Source organism: Dermacentor andersoni, chromosome 5, assembly GCF_023375885.2.
Source record: "Dermacentor andersoni chromosome 5, qqDerAnde1_hic_scaffold, whole genome shotgun sequence".
Classification (NCBI taxonomy): Eukaryota; Metazoa; Arthropoda; class Arachnida; order Ixodida; family Ixodidae; genus Dermacentor; species Dermacentor andersoni.
This window is the reverse complement of record NC_092818.1, coordinates 181755812-181773269: the sequence shown is the minus strand read 5'-3', so window position 1 is coordinate 181773269 and position 17458 is coordinate 181755812. Positions and strand designations below refer to the sequence as shown.

Below are 17458 nucleotides of genomic sequence, written 5' to 3'. Positions count from 1 at the left end.
TACAACGCAGCAGCCTCATGCTCTAAACTTGAGACCACGGTCGCACACATAATTCTCTCGTCCCAAAGGCAACTTGCTTTTTGAGAACCTTGGTGCGCACGTGATGTGCCAGTTTCTCACATTCCTCTCTCTTGGAACCTAGCACATTGAGACGCTTGGTGCTTTTTATTTCTGGCCGTAATCGGAGACAGTCTACGTAGACAGCTGAGGAGGCAGTCGGAGACAGCGTCGAGGCCAAGTAACGAAACGTGTTTCGAGCCGTCTGGAAGACGCTTCTGCGACGTCATGACACCTCGCCTCGACATAAAATAAGTTGAGAAGAGCACATGTTACTGATGTATTTTAAACCTTTGCGCCTGCAAACATATGAAAAAGATGATGTGACTTACATCAAGGGCAGAGGAAAGTGTGTACGTTTTCTTGTGCGCATACTATCTTCCCGTCGATAGAGTGACCTAGAAGTCCCCGCCGTCGAACTTCCAGGCGCCATGTACAATCACCATTTTGTTTGGACAGGAAAGTAGCCTGCATGCTTCTTTTACTTTGATGCTGTCTTCACGAAGCTGTCTTCTTTGACATTTTCATGAGAACGGGAACAAAACTTAAGATGGCCGCTGACCACTTAGCCGTCTACTGTGCCGTCTACGGCGAGTATCGGAACACAGCCGCTGTGTTAGTTCACGAAGGCAGTTCACACTGCCTTCGAGACTGGCCCAAATATCCCCGTCCTTTCATCGTAGCATTAAACGCTACCTAGGAGGTGTGCGACATTGTGCCATCTCCATGATCTACCCAGGTGGAACTGGTTTTAGCGTTTCTTCGCCAGAGTAAAAATGCCGTCGTATTTTAACAAAGACCGCGTTACATAGGCGTAAGTAGAATCCTATGACGTCCCAATCCCTGCTTCCCTAGCTCACGCCCCCGTCCAGTACATACGCAAACGCCAATAGTCGGCATGTCGTCAACTCGCGTGGAGCGGCCGGAATAGAAATTATACTGTCGCCGTCATACAATCTTTGTCCGCATCGCTGTCATCCTGTGGCTGTTACACATTGGCTCACCTTACACACACAACTGCTCGCCTTACAAAAACACGTTGATCCACCTGATAAAGGTTTATGGAACTGCAAACGATACAAGATGCCAACAATTCTGTCTGTCAATCCTGATGCTGGATAGCGGCCTAGCTGCAAAATGCTTCGCATAACATCTATTCCCACAGTGCGTGGGATCTGCGTATTTTTTTACTAACGAATATTAAGGCGAAAGCCTTAAGTGGCGCGGTGCAATGGTTCATAATCATCATCATCATCAGCCTGGTTACGCCCACTGCAGGGCAAAGGCCTCTCCCATACTTCAACTACCCCGGTCATGTACTAATTGTGGCCATGTCGTCCCTGCAAACTTCTTAATCTCATCCGCCCACCTAACTTTCAGCCGCCCCCTGCTACGCTTCCCTTCCCTCGGAATCCAGTCCGTAACCCTTAATGACCATCGGTTATCTTCTCTCCTCATTACATGTCCTGCCCATGCCCATTTATTTTTCTTGATTTCAACTAAGATGTCATTAATTCGCGTTTGTTCCCTCACCCAATATGCTCATGGTTCAAACCTCGCAAAAAAAGAGTTTCGTGTCCTCCAGTGAAACATAGAAAAGTAGACGAGTGAAACAAAAAATGTAATCATCAGCAATGACTCACAGCCAAAAAAGCAGCGTCTAGTCCAGTGATGCAAAAAATATCACCATCAGGAATGGCTCCTACCCCCCGTAAGCAAGCAAAGATGCAATGACTGAATATTAACGAAGAAATGAAAGAAAGAAAGAACGAAGGAAAGAAAGATAGACCAAGAGAAGGTACGAAAGAAAGAATGAAGTAACCTTTGGGTAGGGCATCAGGTGCTCGCATGTGTCGTTGAGGGGGTCGACCTACAGAGCCATCCGTTTACTTCCCACTGCGGCTCGTTATGTCGCGCAAGAAGTCTGAGCGTTCCGATCGTATAACTTAATGTGTTACTACGTGCGCAGCAGTATTTCGCCTTCACGTGTTACAGGTATGTAACATGCTGCCGAATTTCGTTTTCTGCTTTAGATCAGTGTTCTGGTATAGCTTCTGGTTTTGACGACTTTGACAAAGCGTTCGACGCTGTTCCTCCCCAACAACTCTTGCTTTTCATGCTTAGCAAACTTAGGGCTGACAACAATGCGTTCAATTGAATCGAGTGTGTTCTATGCAACCTAATCCGGACTCATAATGTCCAGGGAGAGGGGCCGATAAGAATCATGACTGTAAAATAGAGATAGAAAGGAAGAGCAAGTATTCTTTTATTGTTATGCCTCTTTTGGCAATCTTCGATGAGATTAACTCCTCTAGCACGTATTTCTGTGCAACCTTAATCGCTGCTAGCTCCGCAGTTGTTGACAAAACTGGATTGGGTATACAAAATATAGGTATAGGTAGAGTCGAAGGGGCAGAAAAAAAGCTGCAGAGGCGCCCTGACCATCGCTGTGTACATACGCATCTGTGAATACTTGAAGATAATCTGGAACTTTTTCGAGCATGTGCCCAATCAGGTTGACTGTACACCATAGGAGGGTAAACAAACTGTGCAAGTACGGGGTACATTTAAATATGCGACAAGCACTCACTCTTCCAAAAGGAGTTGAAAGCACTCCATTTGTGTCAACAATGTGACAATCCATGTGTCATTGCATTCTACCAGCATTTTAGGACGCCACCTACACAGACGAAGTCAGATTGAGTCAAGACAGTTTCTTTACGTGCCTGTCGATATCCACGCTATATACTTCCCGAATCGTCGCACTGTTCGGCTGGAACGTGTACTCATGCAGATACAACTTCCCTCTCGGAGTTATGTGGAGCCGAATCCCCCGAAGCTAATCCGTACACGGGGGAGCACCTCCCTTCTCTGTCATCCCTGCTTCCTTCCGGACCCTATATGTCCCGTCGCGAGCAGCCATCGGGAAAAACGGGGCGTACCTCGTCTCGCCTTTCTAGACGGGCGCCTTTAAAGATTGCTGCAGGGAATATATTTGAAACGGTTGCGCAGGCGCGTGCCACCAAGCGGTCGATGCTGGAACGGCGGCAGTCGCGACGAATGAGTCAGCGCCGTTGTCCCCATCGTTCCATTCATCATGTTGCGCTAGCTGCTGCAGTTTATTAGGCTTCAGTCATCGTTATTTTTTGTACTTGCCTTTTCCCTCACCGGATGTGACACGGCGCGTGCGTGCCCATTGTGCGCACGTCCGTGTGGTTGCGGGTGGTTTTGGTGTGTGTGTGCGCGCTCATGTGTGTCTGTTTTCTTTTGCACAGGAATGGGTGTTAAAAAAAAAGGCTGCGCGTCCTACTCATTAGAGGTTATGTCTGACGGCACAATTTCACGCGTTGAATTTCGAGTTACTTTGCTTCACAAGGTGTGCACAGCATGTTAAGTAATCTATTTTAGAGCACGACAGAAAAGAAGAAAGCCAGGACGCCGCGTTTCGGCTTGCCACGAACGCCGAGAGCGCTAGTGAAAAGACAGTGAAAAGATAGCATGGGAGGAATAGAAACTAAAATTTGCGATCGGAGTCACATGCTGGCATCTCTTGTGGTTTCAAGCGAGTTCGTTTCATAAAGAACTGAGTCTAAGTAAGAAGGCACTTTAAGAGAGTTGCGTCAAAAGTAATCGATAGGTTGGTTAGTATTGTTCATGATGTGCACAGTATGAAAGGTTAGAGTTAGGTCTACTGTCGAATGAATACATAACCTGATACTAGATCGCGGCAGTCAAGGCTGTTAGGACAGTAGGCAGAATAGCAGTAATCATAGATGGGCAGACTTCTCTGCATTTGTTGATATTCACTTCCACTATTGTAGTATAGTCTGGAGTTCCACGGCTTTCGCAGTTTTCAGCTTTAGTCGCATATCTATTCAGTCTCTCATTTATGCGTTACTGCTGTATTGTTGCTCATTATATTAGCTGATCGTTCGTTATTTTTCTCGCTCTTTGTTCTAATTGGGGTTTTACCTCATAACTTGTGGCTGTAGTTGTTTGACATTCCTACCTTCTTTTTTGTTTCTCTGTGCGCCAGTTCTCAGATCTCAATGTTGTTCTTCAGCACGTTAAATAAATGATTGATAATAATAATAATTATTATTATTACGGTTTAAAACACACAAATGTGTCAAATTGGAAGGCCGTTAATGACTATATGATAGCTAAAGCTACAGCGAAGCTCAGAAGACAGCACAAATTTATAATTCTAATAGCGAAATAGTACAAAAAGCAGCCTGAAAACTGACAAGCACAGTACGTGAACTTCGAGTCAGTGATGAGTTTTGCTGTTAGCATGCAAGCATACAATAAATATTTGCAATAGGCTTGCAGGAGAACGTCTTTTTAATATAAGCGGGATACACCCGCCGATTAGAACAATGAGATCTACATAAGTGGTTTACGATCATACCTTATGAAATAGTTTGGTAAACTCTGGCCTAACGCAGCTAGTTGACTGAAATATGTTACAATATAGTCAATATAGTAGACGAGTTCGACCTGAATATGTTTCTGGAAACGCGTGTTGTGACCAAAGGCACAAAAAGGGGTTATGCCTTATAACAACTCTTGTAAACTTAATATATTCAGGCAGGAACTGTTTGATAATCCGCGAGGAAAAGCCTACCAAGTCGAAAGTAATAATCGAATTGATCTTTGAGTTCATAATAACTGACTGAATGGACCTATATCGTCCCTGTTTGCGTGATTCTAAACATTGTAAATATTTTAGTAGGAATATTCATATGCATTCAGTTTGTGAGCAATTTCTTAATCTTAAAGTTCTGGAAGTTCTAAGATCAGCAGGATATAACTAGGATCTTAGGTCAATGCTGTCAAAGACGCATAACAAACCTCGGCCCAAATGATTACTTTATTAGAGCTAATTAAAGAGCGACAAACACTTGAAACCAATTACATCAAGCTTAATGTTCACGTTGACCAAATCGAACCAAGGTGGCCGCCGTATGCTTCTATGGGGCTAGTTGTTAGATAGCAATCATGCCATGAAATTGCAAAAATGGCCTATGTTTTATTACATTACCTATACACTTTCTTGAGACTTCTTCAGCGTAGTTTTTCATTGGTCAGGATCAGAGATGGCAAATCAGTTCTGTGGATATTCGTGAGGTGGTGGAACACCGATGAAAGCTGGGATAGTTACATTCATAGCAGCTATACTATACATGCATACTATTACAGGCATACGTGCAATATAGAAATAGATGTTTTAATGATACGAAATAATGTAAATTAGAGATATGTAAAACAATCAATGCAAAATCAATGTAGTAAGCCTCTGCTAGTCCACGCAGGTTTGTTGATTATTTGGTCATTAGAAATAATTATAATCTAGCTCCATTTATTACTCTAACTCCGCTCTAGATGTTCCGAAAGTGTGAGGCTACTTTTATGTGTTAGTGTGACATAACTCATATTTTTCCTAATATTATTACTATTACGTGAATAGTGGTAGCCGTCACCCTTATATAATGGTGATTACATATGTTTCCTTTATTTTCATTTGAATAAAAAAATGATTGAATGAAACTGTCATCCAATTCACAATATTACGAAGCTATCAAGCAAACTCGTGAACTTCTCAGAAAGAATGCTTCGCAGTTGAAGATAAATTGTTGAGTGGGTGGTTTCTCTGAATGAAAGTGGAAATGATGGAAACTATTGTGTCTCTGGCTTCTTCCCAAACAATAAATTCTACAATGATCAAAGGAGAATGACATGAGGTGAGATGAAAAAGAAAAACGTTCTATATAGTGATAAATTACATTTCGTAAATGTTCTTAACAGTCAATATAGAAATAAGCATCCACAAAACGGCACATTCTGCACTTCATGCAATTAAACAAGTTAATAGATCAAGTATAGCAAAGAATCAAGCCAGGCAAAGCTATGTTAAGCATTACATAGGTGCAATATCACTTCCAGTAAAGAAGGTCATTAAAGCCTTTATATCGCGGTAATGTGGCTTTACCCGATGGCCTAAGCAACTTTTATATGCCTGAAAGACGATCACGATTGCGATTCACTTTTTTTATCAAAGGATATTTTTGTTGTTCAAACTTGACAAGTTTATAAGGAAGCGTTCTCTTGGTCCGGCAATTGAACAGGGAACCAAAGCCTTTCCGGGGTGGTCGCTTTGCCATCTGCGCTAATTGATCTAGTCAGAGGTACCAAGAGATAATTTTTTCCCTTTCATGATCAGAGATTAGAACGAAGTAAGAGAAACAGAAAGGTTGCAGAAAGGGCTGGCTGAAAATTGCTGTCAACGAGCAAATGGAGGCCAACATCTCACAAACGTTCCATTGGAGCCAATGCAGCTAGGGCGGATGGGTCGCCTTCAAATCTGCACCGCATACATGAAGCATTGCAATGAACCGGCTGGTGGCCCTTCGGCGATTCGCGTATCTCCTTTCCGACCCTCGGTGCCGCGAGGTCTTGAATTGCCGGCAATAAATGGCATCGCCTTGTTCCCGTGTTTTTTTTTTCTTTTCCTTCGGAGGCCACTTTTGACACCGGCACGGCGTTGCGCGCATCGTACGACGACGTTGGGGGAACAAATTTGTGGGATCTGAATGGGAGGCATGACTATACAGATAGCACGAACGGCAACAAAATGTGGAGTACACCGTTTTTATAAAGAATGAAAGGAAAGCAAAAAAATAAAGAAGCCACACCGATTTGTTTTCCACGATATTTCACTCCGATCGTAGCACTAGGGTGCCGGGCAAATATACAGACATCAATGCTGAGGAATTTCGTGTTAGCCTCTTACGGCATCGCATTCATATGCAAAAGCGTGTATCATTACTAAGTCGTCTTGCCTGCGTCCTTCGTTAGCATACGTGTGAGTTTATCTGCTAAAACGTGTAAAACACTGGAGCAGAGCTTTATACGACATCGAGTTTTCAGAAATTACCACTCGGTAACGGGCACCGCCCTTGCGATTCTATTGCAGTGTCTTGTTAGGCTCTCCAAAAACATAGTTTTCTCTTGACCAGATGCAGAAAAACTTCTTTTCCAATTCTTACATACTCGTTCGCACTGGATGTTGTTCCGTCGGTTGTTCATTGCACGCCTTTCAGAGCTAATAAATTTGACAAAACCAATGTGCTAATTCCCAGTTTACGCGAAACTGCTGCTACGCTTATGGCAGTTTTGCGAAGAGATTTTTCACAGAATAGCAGTATTTTCGGTCGCCACATATAGCATGGCTACTATGTTAGCATGTGCCGGGCCAGCAGAAACTGGTTACTGATTTTCGATACTCGTAATTCCGCAGTTTACAGAGCTGTAAGCTTGATGATTCCTCTCATTAGTATTTTTTTATTAACACGTACAACTTCTTGAATTTTGAGAAAGATTGGGGGACTAAATAGAAAGGTATGCTGCCCTATAGGAACTATGGAACAATTTTTCTTTAAACGCAGCAAAATGATTGTGAAATAGCTTTAAGCCATCACCCAATAAAAGCATTTCGTCGTTTCGTACCTTTTCAAATAAAGAGCTAAAAGGAAACAAGCAAGCAAGCAAGCAAATAAAAAAACAAACAAATAAATAAGGAGAGAGAAGGTTTATACTAGCCGAGGGGGTAGCTTAGCCACAGTTTCGGTATGATATTCCGGATGAAATGTTTACGTATATTGTTGTGGTGAACGAGAGAGAGGACACGTATTCCCATACGCGCCATCGAGATGATTTCAGATCAAGCCAATAACATGGGCTAGCTGGTTACAAGTGTTAGGGACATTATTTAGCGGCGCACACTTAGACGGGGGACCACGACAAACACAGTAGTAACTTCTGTCAGGAGGACTTCAGAGTTTGCCAAGGCTTGTATCCTGCACGAATACAATAAGCACCTTTGTAGCACCCAAACTAGAGAGGCTACATAGCCGTCGTCCGAGGACATCATGCAGTTTAATTCGCGTACCATGACATATGGTAAAATGTTCTACGAGGCAGTTTTTGAGGTTGCAAAGCGTCTCAAGTTGAGAATCACATCCACCATGGCTCGAAGTAAATTTTTACTTCATTAAGGAGGAGAAGGAGGAGGAGGAGGAGGAGAAATAGACGCAAAGACAGGGAAGTTAGCCAGTTCTCAGACCGGCTGGCTACCCTGTGTTGAGGAAAGCGGGTAAGGGGAATAAAAGATAGTATAAAAGAGATGTTACAAAAAAGGAAACATACTTTAAGCAGTGCCGTATTCTCCTGTAATAAAATACCTAGCAAGTACTGCCGCACAAAGAAAGACAGTATAAGAGATGAAATTCCAGACACGCGAGGCGCAGATAAGCCAGCAGAGATACTCAAACAGACACTCACATAAAGAAAAAAAAAAAAGAAAAAAAAGACAGAAAAGGAAATAAACGCTTACGAATTAGTTAGCAAAGGATGCGACCAAGCCCTCGCCAGTCTGAGTGGTGCCTGTCGAACAATGCGTCAAGCTGCAGCTACGTGCGAAGAGTATTGGCAAAGCAAAGTGCCCGCGGTTCGGCCAGCACCGCACGAAAACCCCAGGGAAACCAATTAGCCTGGAGTTCGATTCCCAGCGGCAGTGGTCGGCTTATCGGCTCACCCGAGGCACGAATTGTACTAGTGCGGCTACTGGAGGTGCTGATGGCGCAACCTGCACATTTTCGCCCTTCGTCGACGTGTGCGAGATGTTGGAGGCTGTACAGTGCTGGAATGCACAAATAGACGAGGGTGGCACGCTGAAAGGCTATAGATCAGAACACAAAAGCAAAATACTGCCGCTCAGGCCCTTTTTTGTTCACGCGCTGCAGTTCCTTCCAATATATTTCACCCAAGATGAACAGACTTTTCAACTTCCTAATTTCTCAGTATAAGCTCTCTGTTTGTCCTTTTAATCCTTGGCCCATATTGTATACGGTGTTCGTTCCTGACTCATGTGATGTGGCAGCCGACTCACTTCGTCAATATAATCGTATCACTATGTCAAAGGCAATCCATCTCCATTGATGTAGCGTGATCTGATCACTTTCTACGAAGAAGACACTGCTGACCTCAGCGTTCACAGGCGCAGAAGGCTCCCAACGGGCTTCTGCGTTCTTACATGTCGACTGGCCTGTGCGAGTCTGTACGTTTGACTACGTGACGTTTTAATTGCGCGGTTTCTGTTCGCATATTCTGGCATCTTTTATCTCTATATAACCTCGCACCCTCCCTCCTTCCATGTGTGTATAGGGAAGAGCGGAGGCGACGCTCACCCAGTTAAGAACGCAACATATCTTTCTTGATAATATTTCTCCTCTGCCTATTTTAGTTGCGTTGCAGACTCACTGAGATAGCCATCGGAGTAGTCCCGTCAGCGAGGTCTAGTTGGCAGACTAGTTCTCGTGAAAGAAATTGTTTGTGATTAATGTTGACGTCCGAAGCCTCCATCTGAAGCGAACAGGAGGCCGTGTTTGAAAGCCGCCGTAAGAGGTTTGACTGCGCAGTCATCGCGCGCAGGCGATTGTGCACTCCGCCAAGTTTACAGGTTGTGCACAGGGAGGAGCAACGAGAGAATGTATGTATCTTTGTATAACGGTTGGAATTTAAAAGAATATTTCTGTAACGTGTCATGTACGACGACGCACATTTGTCAAAATAAAGATGACCCAGCCCGTTTCCACATTTGAATGAATAAGTAATCGAGATACTTCATATTAGTATTCTTTCTTCTTTCTTTTTCGCTGCATTACTGTGATTTCCCACATGTGGAAGAGTATCATGCTTGGTCATTGAAAGGAGATGCAGACTGAAACAGTTGAAGGACATATAGGGCACAATCTGCAGAACGTCGCTTTGTTTTTTCGACAAACACTTGAACTGCAACTGTTAGATGGCTTCGAAGATGAAAAAAAAAAAAAAAAAAAGATATGCAGATTCCACGTACTGTGGGAATCGATGTAAGCGAAGCTCTCCGTGCTGGATGTTTTGATTGACGATAATTAGCGGCAACGTTGACGGCTAAAGCTTAATTTATTCAACGTTTAGGCTAACATGAGAGTGGTGAGTTGATGTTAAACGTTACCTTGCGTGCACCACTGCTGTTTGTCTGCGTAGTACACAGGACACACAGGGAGAGGTGTTTGCTTGAGGTGTTGTTGTGCTCCATATTTTATAACCTCTGAGAGGGTTGAGCGTTGTCATTTCCACATATGGCACATCGCTTTGTGTCAGAAGTATTAAACTTGAATTGGGTTATGGGGCTGTACGTGCCAAAACCACACTCGGATTGTGAGGCAAGCCATAGTGGCGTTCTCCGGATTAATTTTGACACCGTGATGTTCTTTAACGCGTCCCAAAATCTAAGTGAACGTGCGCTTTCTATTTCGCCCCGTCGAAATGCGGCTGCCGCGGTTGAGATCAAATCCACAACCTCTAGCAATGCCTAGCCGCAAAGATAACGCGGCGGGCGCAGAAGTGTTGATTTGACTGTCGACTGCTTCCGTACAGTCTCCTGGACCCTGCGGTGCACTTTAATTAATGCGACTCTGCTTCTGCATGCCCTGCGTAATTTGTCCGCCTGACATATACATGGCGCTTATTTTTCAGAAATAGCAGCAACGTACTGTGCCGTACCTTGAACTTAAGCTTATGCTGTTTCCCGGCAACCGCTGTCGTATAGTAGTGAGATTTCCTTGCCTCCTCCCGTAACCTCTTATATGGGAACTGCCTCTTCTCCTTCCTCTCCTCTTCTCCTCTCTACATACAGTTCTATCTGCGTCCCCTCTGGTCTCGCATGTTAGTAGAAAGAGAAGCGCCGCAGTTTCTGCCATGCTTCTGAGGGGAGACAGGGATAATTATAGCTGTCAAGCGGCTAATGTGGCGACGGCCAGGGAGCTCCAGAGGGCATTGTGCACATTCAACACGGAGGGGCAAGAACGAGTTTCTCCCGTCGCCTTTCCTCTCTTACTGGCCCCTATCATCGCTTTGAACCACTCCCCGACGCGGTGTGCGCGACAGGAGCAGCAGCAGTAGCAGTGGGAAAGTCGAAGGAAGAGGCAAAGAAAGCTTCGCTTTAAGAAGGACTTGTGTAGTATTGCCAAACTGTTTCTTCATGTTCTGATAAAACTGCTGAACGCAAGAGAAATGTAAGAAGCAGCATATGCTTAAACCGCAGCACGCAATAATTGTATTTAGAAAAGAAAAACACAAAGAAACACAGACGTAAATACAAGCTCAGCGTTCATACGGCGCAAGAAATTCGCCTTATCACCCATGTCTTCCGGTTTCCAAGCTGCGCGATACAGCGGCAACTGATTGTATAGATACGCCATTTGGTCATCTCACCCAAAGTGGTGTAGACGCCATGGCTTTCTGATGTTGAGCAAAAAGCCTCGGACTGAATTTTCAGTAGTTGGCAGCCGCGCTGCGATGAGGGTAGAATGAATTTACTTTTAATTTCTAGTTTGCTGTTTTGTTCATACTTCGAAGCAGTGTCACGACAGCTGGCGCAGTGTTATGCTCAGTAAATCTTGCCTTGTCTCTTAGGGTATCAGTAGGAATAAAAATCTGCGCATACGCATGGCAGCCTTCTTTAGCGAAGATGTAGATTTAATGGCTTATGTTTCAATGGAACGTATCCCCTCTAGGAAGAGAAGTCAGTGATACGTCTAGCTGGAGTCGTCATTTTTTGTGTAGGTGGCGCTCCCTGGTGGGGGAGAAGCGGAGAGACACGACTCCTTCTTCCTGATCGTTCTTGTCATGACATTAGTTTATTTCAATCACTATATGCGTCCGGATATGCACAAAACCAAATAATATCACCCAGCAACAACGCACTTTCGAATGAGCTGGCACATTAAGTATTTTATTTCATTCAACACTGAGCGTTGCAGCCTTGTGCGGCCTTAACAGACGTAACGCTGTAAGATTCGGCATCATGTGGAATCGTACCTGGTTTGTGGGTCTGTGTGGACCATACTTGTGTACCTTCAAGATACAATCACTTTGCTTCAACTCAAACTTTTCGAAAGAGATTTCCACGCTTGCTGTCGTATTCTTTCTATTTATTTAGGTGTTATCTGTTGGAAGAACTTATACGCACCCTTATCGTTCATCTGGTATAAATAGCTAGTTAAAAGAAGTAGCCGTCGCCAGTAAGCCGAGACGACTCGTCTAATTATACCTGTTGTGGTTGTTCAGTGGCCCTGGCGTTTTGCTGCTGAGCACGAGGTCAAAGGTTCGATTCTCAACCGCGGCGGTCGCATTTCAATGTTGGTGAAATCCAACAACGCTTGTGTGCTTATATTAATGAGCACGTTTAAGAGCCCCAGTTGGTAAAAAATAATCCGGAGTGCTCAATTACGGTGTTCTTTATACGGTGGCGTTTCAGTATGTCAAAGGTCAATATTTATTTATTAAACTGACTCATAAGTATCTTCAACTGAAATAATTCACACCTGTCTAGCGGCTGCGCCTTTGACTAGAGTGATTGCTTCAAAAAGTGGAAGGAGTAGAGAGTCAGATATGACCGAGACAGTTCGAAGGGTGCAGCCTGTTCATAAGAAAACCCTATGGTGCCAAGCCAAGATGACGATTTGCATGGTTGTGCTTCAGTTTTGTTGTACTCGAAACTGTATATGAACCCGATTCAGATAATATAACAGGAACGATGTGCTACACTTCTAGTAAGAAACATTATTAAAGAAGTTTCTAAATATTTGTCACTTGTACATGTGCCCTTTCAGCAATTTATTGTTCATAACAGACAAAATTTAGGTACATTCATTACGAACATATTTTTGTTTTGTATTTTCGTTTCCTTCATTATTGCCAGCAATGAAAACAGTACCCGGTTTCTGTGATACTAGAGAGGCTTAAACTGTAATGCACAAGAACAGAAGTTACATTGCTTACTTTTTACTGAGAGTAATCTTGCTGTTCCTAATCGTACGTGCACTTGGAAAGTGTGTCTTGCGCACTGCATATAAGCGGCCGTTAACTTGCCGCAAGAGCAAAGGCTGAACGACGAGCGTTTCCGAGCTGCGCAGGAGAAATAGCATTTAAATACATTGCCTACACAGCGTTTTGCAGCTGGCCACACATTGGGCTTGTGGGCTGTTCCTAAGAAGTAGAATAAATGCGCGTGTTCACAAATTTTATCAAGACAAAACAGGCACTCGACTTTTATCTTTTATCATATGACTGCTGAATGCTGTGGTAAGAAAGACCAGCGATTCGACATACGCGGCATGTGCTAATGCGGTTATCTGTTGCTGGGAAAACACGCGCAAGACCTGAATCACGATTATTTTACCTCTTGCTGACAAGAAAGAAGGTCGAATATCTTTGGGTTAGCCACGACGTTTTTCTCTTATGCGGTCCAATACAAGTCCTCAGCTAGAAAGTTAGCCGTGAAGGCAGAGAGCTGTCCCTTTGGACAGCCGCTTTGTCTGCGTCTGACTCACCTTCGACAAGAGCGATTATCCAGAGCAGCAGGGACCGACAACAGAGATATTCCCCCGACGGCACGCGCTGACGGCGGGCCCTCGAGGTGCAAGACCCAGCAGCGGGGTTCGTTCCAATCATCGCGCGCACCACGCACACTACTTCTTGCCCAGTGCCGCCGCGAACGCGTTGCTGGCGTGTGTGTGATGGGGCAGCCAGCGGATGTCGGAGCGCTCGCGTGGCGCCCCGCGGCTGCATTTTCCCTTCTTCCCTGCGGCGTTTCCCTTTTTTTCCTTTCGGCGCGAGTGGGGAGGAGGAGGATCGGCGCGCTTCTGGTCGGGAAAGGGGAAACCAGGAGGCAGCGCTTCGCCCGACCCTCCTCGATTCCGGCGCGCCCGTGGCTTCGCTCGGGACGCCCGAGTCGGGCTTCGAAGCGCGCGGCCGCCGCGTGTCTGGCGTGTCCGCGTTGGCAGCAGTGGCGCCGCCTAGGCGTAGCGGCGGTCGCATTCGACGCGGCGGCAACAAGCGGCCCCCGTAATGGGACCCTCTATCTTTCTCTCGGTACTTGCTCGCTATTCTTTGCTTGTCTCATCGCTTGCTCCCTTACAGGACAAAAAGAGATCGCCGACCGATTGAAGTCGACCTCTCGAGAGAAAGTTGTTTAATAAATTGGCGGCGTTCGTGTAGTCGTGTACGGACTACTCCGTGCAAGAAGAGCGATCGGGTACAGAAATGATCTATAAGAAAGAGGGGATAGGGAAAGAAAAATAAATGGAAGAAAAAAAAACGCCACGGTAAATAAGCGCACAAAACAACGAGATCGGTGTGACGATGGGATTGAAAAGCTTGTCAATGACGAAAATCTTCCGAAGGATTCAGAAAAGCAAATCGAACGAGTTGTTTTCCTACTTAAAGGGCTCTTGTGTAATAGTCGTCTTTGCTAAAACGGCAAGTTTTTCTCGTTTTTATATATTTTAATTATTCCTGTAAAATTTCTCTCACTGTTTCCAACGCACCAATGTATCACGCTAGGCATACAGGCGCCATAACTACCCAGTGAAAGGAGTGATGGAGGACAAAAGAAGGAAATTGATCAGGGCAGACTTTCGAGAATCCCCTTAGGACCCAGCTCAAATCCAAAATGAACTCGCTTCACTAGGAACTAGATGCTTCACCGAATCACTTACACGGCCCGAGCCGCTAAAAACATGATGCCTCCGTATCGAGCGTGTATATATATATATATATATATATATATATATATATATATATGTATGAACTGGAAGTGCACATTAGTACCACTGCTTTGACTGCCTCAAAACCTAGGTGGAAGCGTATACAAATTTAACCATAGCTTTTCCAGCTAACAGTAAATTTAGTTTATTAGAAAGCTATTTCTCACATAATGAGTTCTTCTTGCAAAGTTACTACTTGCAGTAACCGAGTTACCCGCAGAACCTTTGACCTGTTAGAATGGAGACTGCTGTAGCTTTCCGAAAGTTGATGTTAATGTAAAATTCTTTACGACAAAGTGTCCAACAGCTTAGGGCTCAACGGACGTTTTTTTGTGTGTTCGCGTCAACATGCTATGCAGCAATAGCGTGCGCGATATACTGCATGTACAAAACGTATATATTGCAGCATCAGGGCTGTGAGATGTATCAGGCTGAAGTTTCATTTTTTTGTAGAATATATTCAAGCTCCCCTTCCATTTATATATTAAACAGGATGCGCATGGAAGATGCACTGCGCTGCAGTGCGCAATTTATGCTGTGGAGATGAAGCGTAATCCAATTATCGCCAGCCCGCAATAATAGAAAAACAAACATACAGTGATGTTCGGAAAGATTGTTATACCTCTTGCAATCGAACTTCTGAGTAGATCATATGTATTTGTGTTTTTTTTTGTGCGCAAGGAGTGCGAGCGCCAAAGGTGCACTAAGCAGGTCAGTATGCTTTTTGTGCAGCGGGCAAAATGCAGCCTCTTGACAGACCGCCCAATTACTGCCGTTCTGTAGCAGAGCTCAGGACTGCTGATCTTTCCGCTGCTTGTTACGAACGTTGGAGAGCAGCAGCTTAACGGTAGGCACACCGACGGACCGGGGGAACACGGATCATTGATCAAATAAACGAAGTAAGCAAAACTTGAAATAGAAGCTCCCTCTTATTTAGCATCAGTATTCTTTTTGAAGGATTTGTCCCACGCTGTCTCATTTTGCTTTTGTACTAGACAAGTGGCAAAGCTATGAAACTTGTGAAACATTGCCGGAATTTTGGTTGGCCTGTTTTTCTTTTCAGTATGCTGTGTAGCCCCACCGAAACATATAGTGCCCGTTAGCGAATGGCTTTATGGCAATAAATTCCAAGGCATATTTCAAGCAGCTTTTAGGAAGGTTGCCGCATGCATCAGCATCGCATTTCGTTGGGAGATGTCCCTAGAACAAAACAAACAAACAAACAAACAAACAAACAAACAAACAAACAAACAAACAAACAAACAAACAAACAAACAAACAAACAAACAAACAAACAAACAAACAAACAAATAAATAAATAAATAAATAAACAAACAAACAAATAGAAACAAACAAACAAACAAACAAGCACAAAAAAAAACAAGCGAACACCAAAGAGTGATTTGATTTCTGCCCTGAACTAGGTAGCTCCAGAAAATCAGGGTGGTGAGCTTTACAAGAACAAAGAAAGTGATCACAAATAACTGTGGAAATAGCATGTGGCTGGCGATGGTCCAGTCTGCGGAAATAGCGCGGTCACAAGATCCTTGCTCGTCACTTCAAAAGCCCTCGGCATGGGCCTGACGCTTTCTCTGACAGTGCTACGTAACTCTGTCCGTTGAGCTTTTGACGGTCATGCAGCGTTTTCTCACGACGAACCAATGGATGGCAGGTTGTCGCGAAACACCACGAAACGTGGGGCTACCGAATGGTTCAGAAATATTTAATTAAAATGAAAACCTCATGAAGTTTCGCTAACTCCAACGTGATCCATACCGAATGTCAAGGGTGTGTTTAGTAGTCGAAAATAATGTATAAAAGCGCTCTGGCGCATGCATGTGTTTGCGAACGTCAAGGATCGCTTTAATCATACCGAGACGCGAGAAAACGAAAGCCGAAAGTGTCAACATCGTGTATGCCTGCCATGTCTGCCTGTACAAGCGCTTTGCAGTAGTACTCATGCAATGGGGTGAAGTAAGCAGGAATATAGAGACACGTAAACCGCACACCACCAGAGCCTGTGGTGGTTGTAGTGTATAGCCTGCATTGAAGAGTCAGCGACGTGGCGAGCCGCCTATGAGTTATCGACATCGGGGCGTTCGTTCCCCGACGTGGAGAATCAGTGTAAAATAATTGCGGCAGAACTCCTATCACCATGGCTGTCGACGGTAATGCGAATAGCAATCGAAGAATGTAGCGACAGACAATATTCCTAAAGTCACTTTTATTTAACACGTGTAGTGATAATTCTGAAACTTTCGTCACTTCAGCCACACACTCCGATGTCGTCCCACTCTACCATAGCCCTCGCTTTCCAAGGTCGCCCATGAGCATGAAGACATAAAGACGATAGTATGACGCCGAACCAGTGACGATGGAATGACGAAGGAACGATGAACTTCAAGAAGGAGGGTACCAGCGAATACACAAAGACGCGTACACAAGGAAAAGGCGTTACACACGGACGGACGCTGGACTTTCAACTGTACTTTATTGGAATTAACATTGCCGCACATAACCTCCGACGCATGCGTATCTTCACCTCCTCCCAAGACACGCGCATCGATGTCACTTTTATCCCATTTAAACCGAAAGCGTAACTGGCCGCGAACTTGCGATTTCGCCGTGGCGGTGCTCCGAGGAGGCACATGACGTCCCAACGCGCGCATCGCCGCGGATATTTCTCTCTCTCTCTCACTCCCTAATCACTACTGCGCATGCGCCACTAGTAGCACCGAGCCACAGGT

At 44.6% G+C, this 17458-nt stretch overlaps 1 protein-coding gene across 1 annotated transcript in view; it reads right to left on the bottom strand.

Annotated features, from left to right (window-relative positions):
- LOC126531694 (uncharacterized) overlaps positions 1-13898 on the bottom strand; it is a 51795-nt gene extending 37897 nt beyond the window's left edge. The window contains exon 1 of the mRNA XM_050179361.2: positions 13497-13898. Coding sequence (XP_050035318.1) covers positions 13497-13734 — 238 coding nt within the window. The 5' untranslated portion in view covers positions 13735-13898. The remainder of the gene's footprint in view (positions 1-13496) is intronic.
- Positions 13899-17458: the final 3560 nt, after the last annotated feature.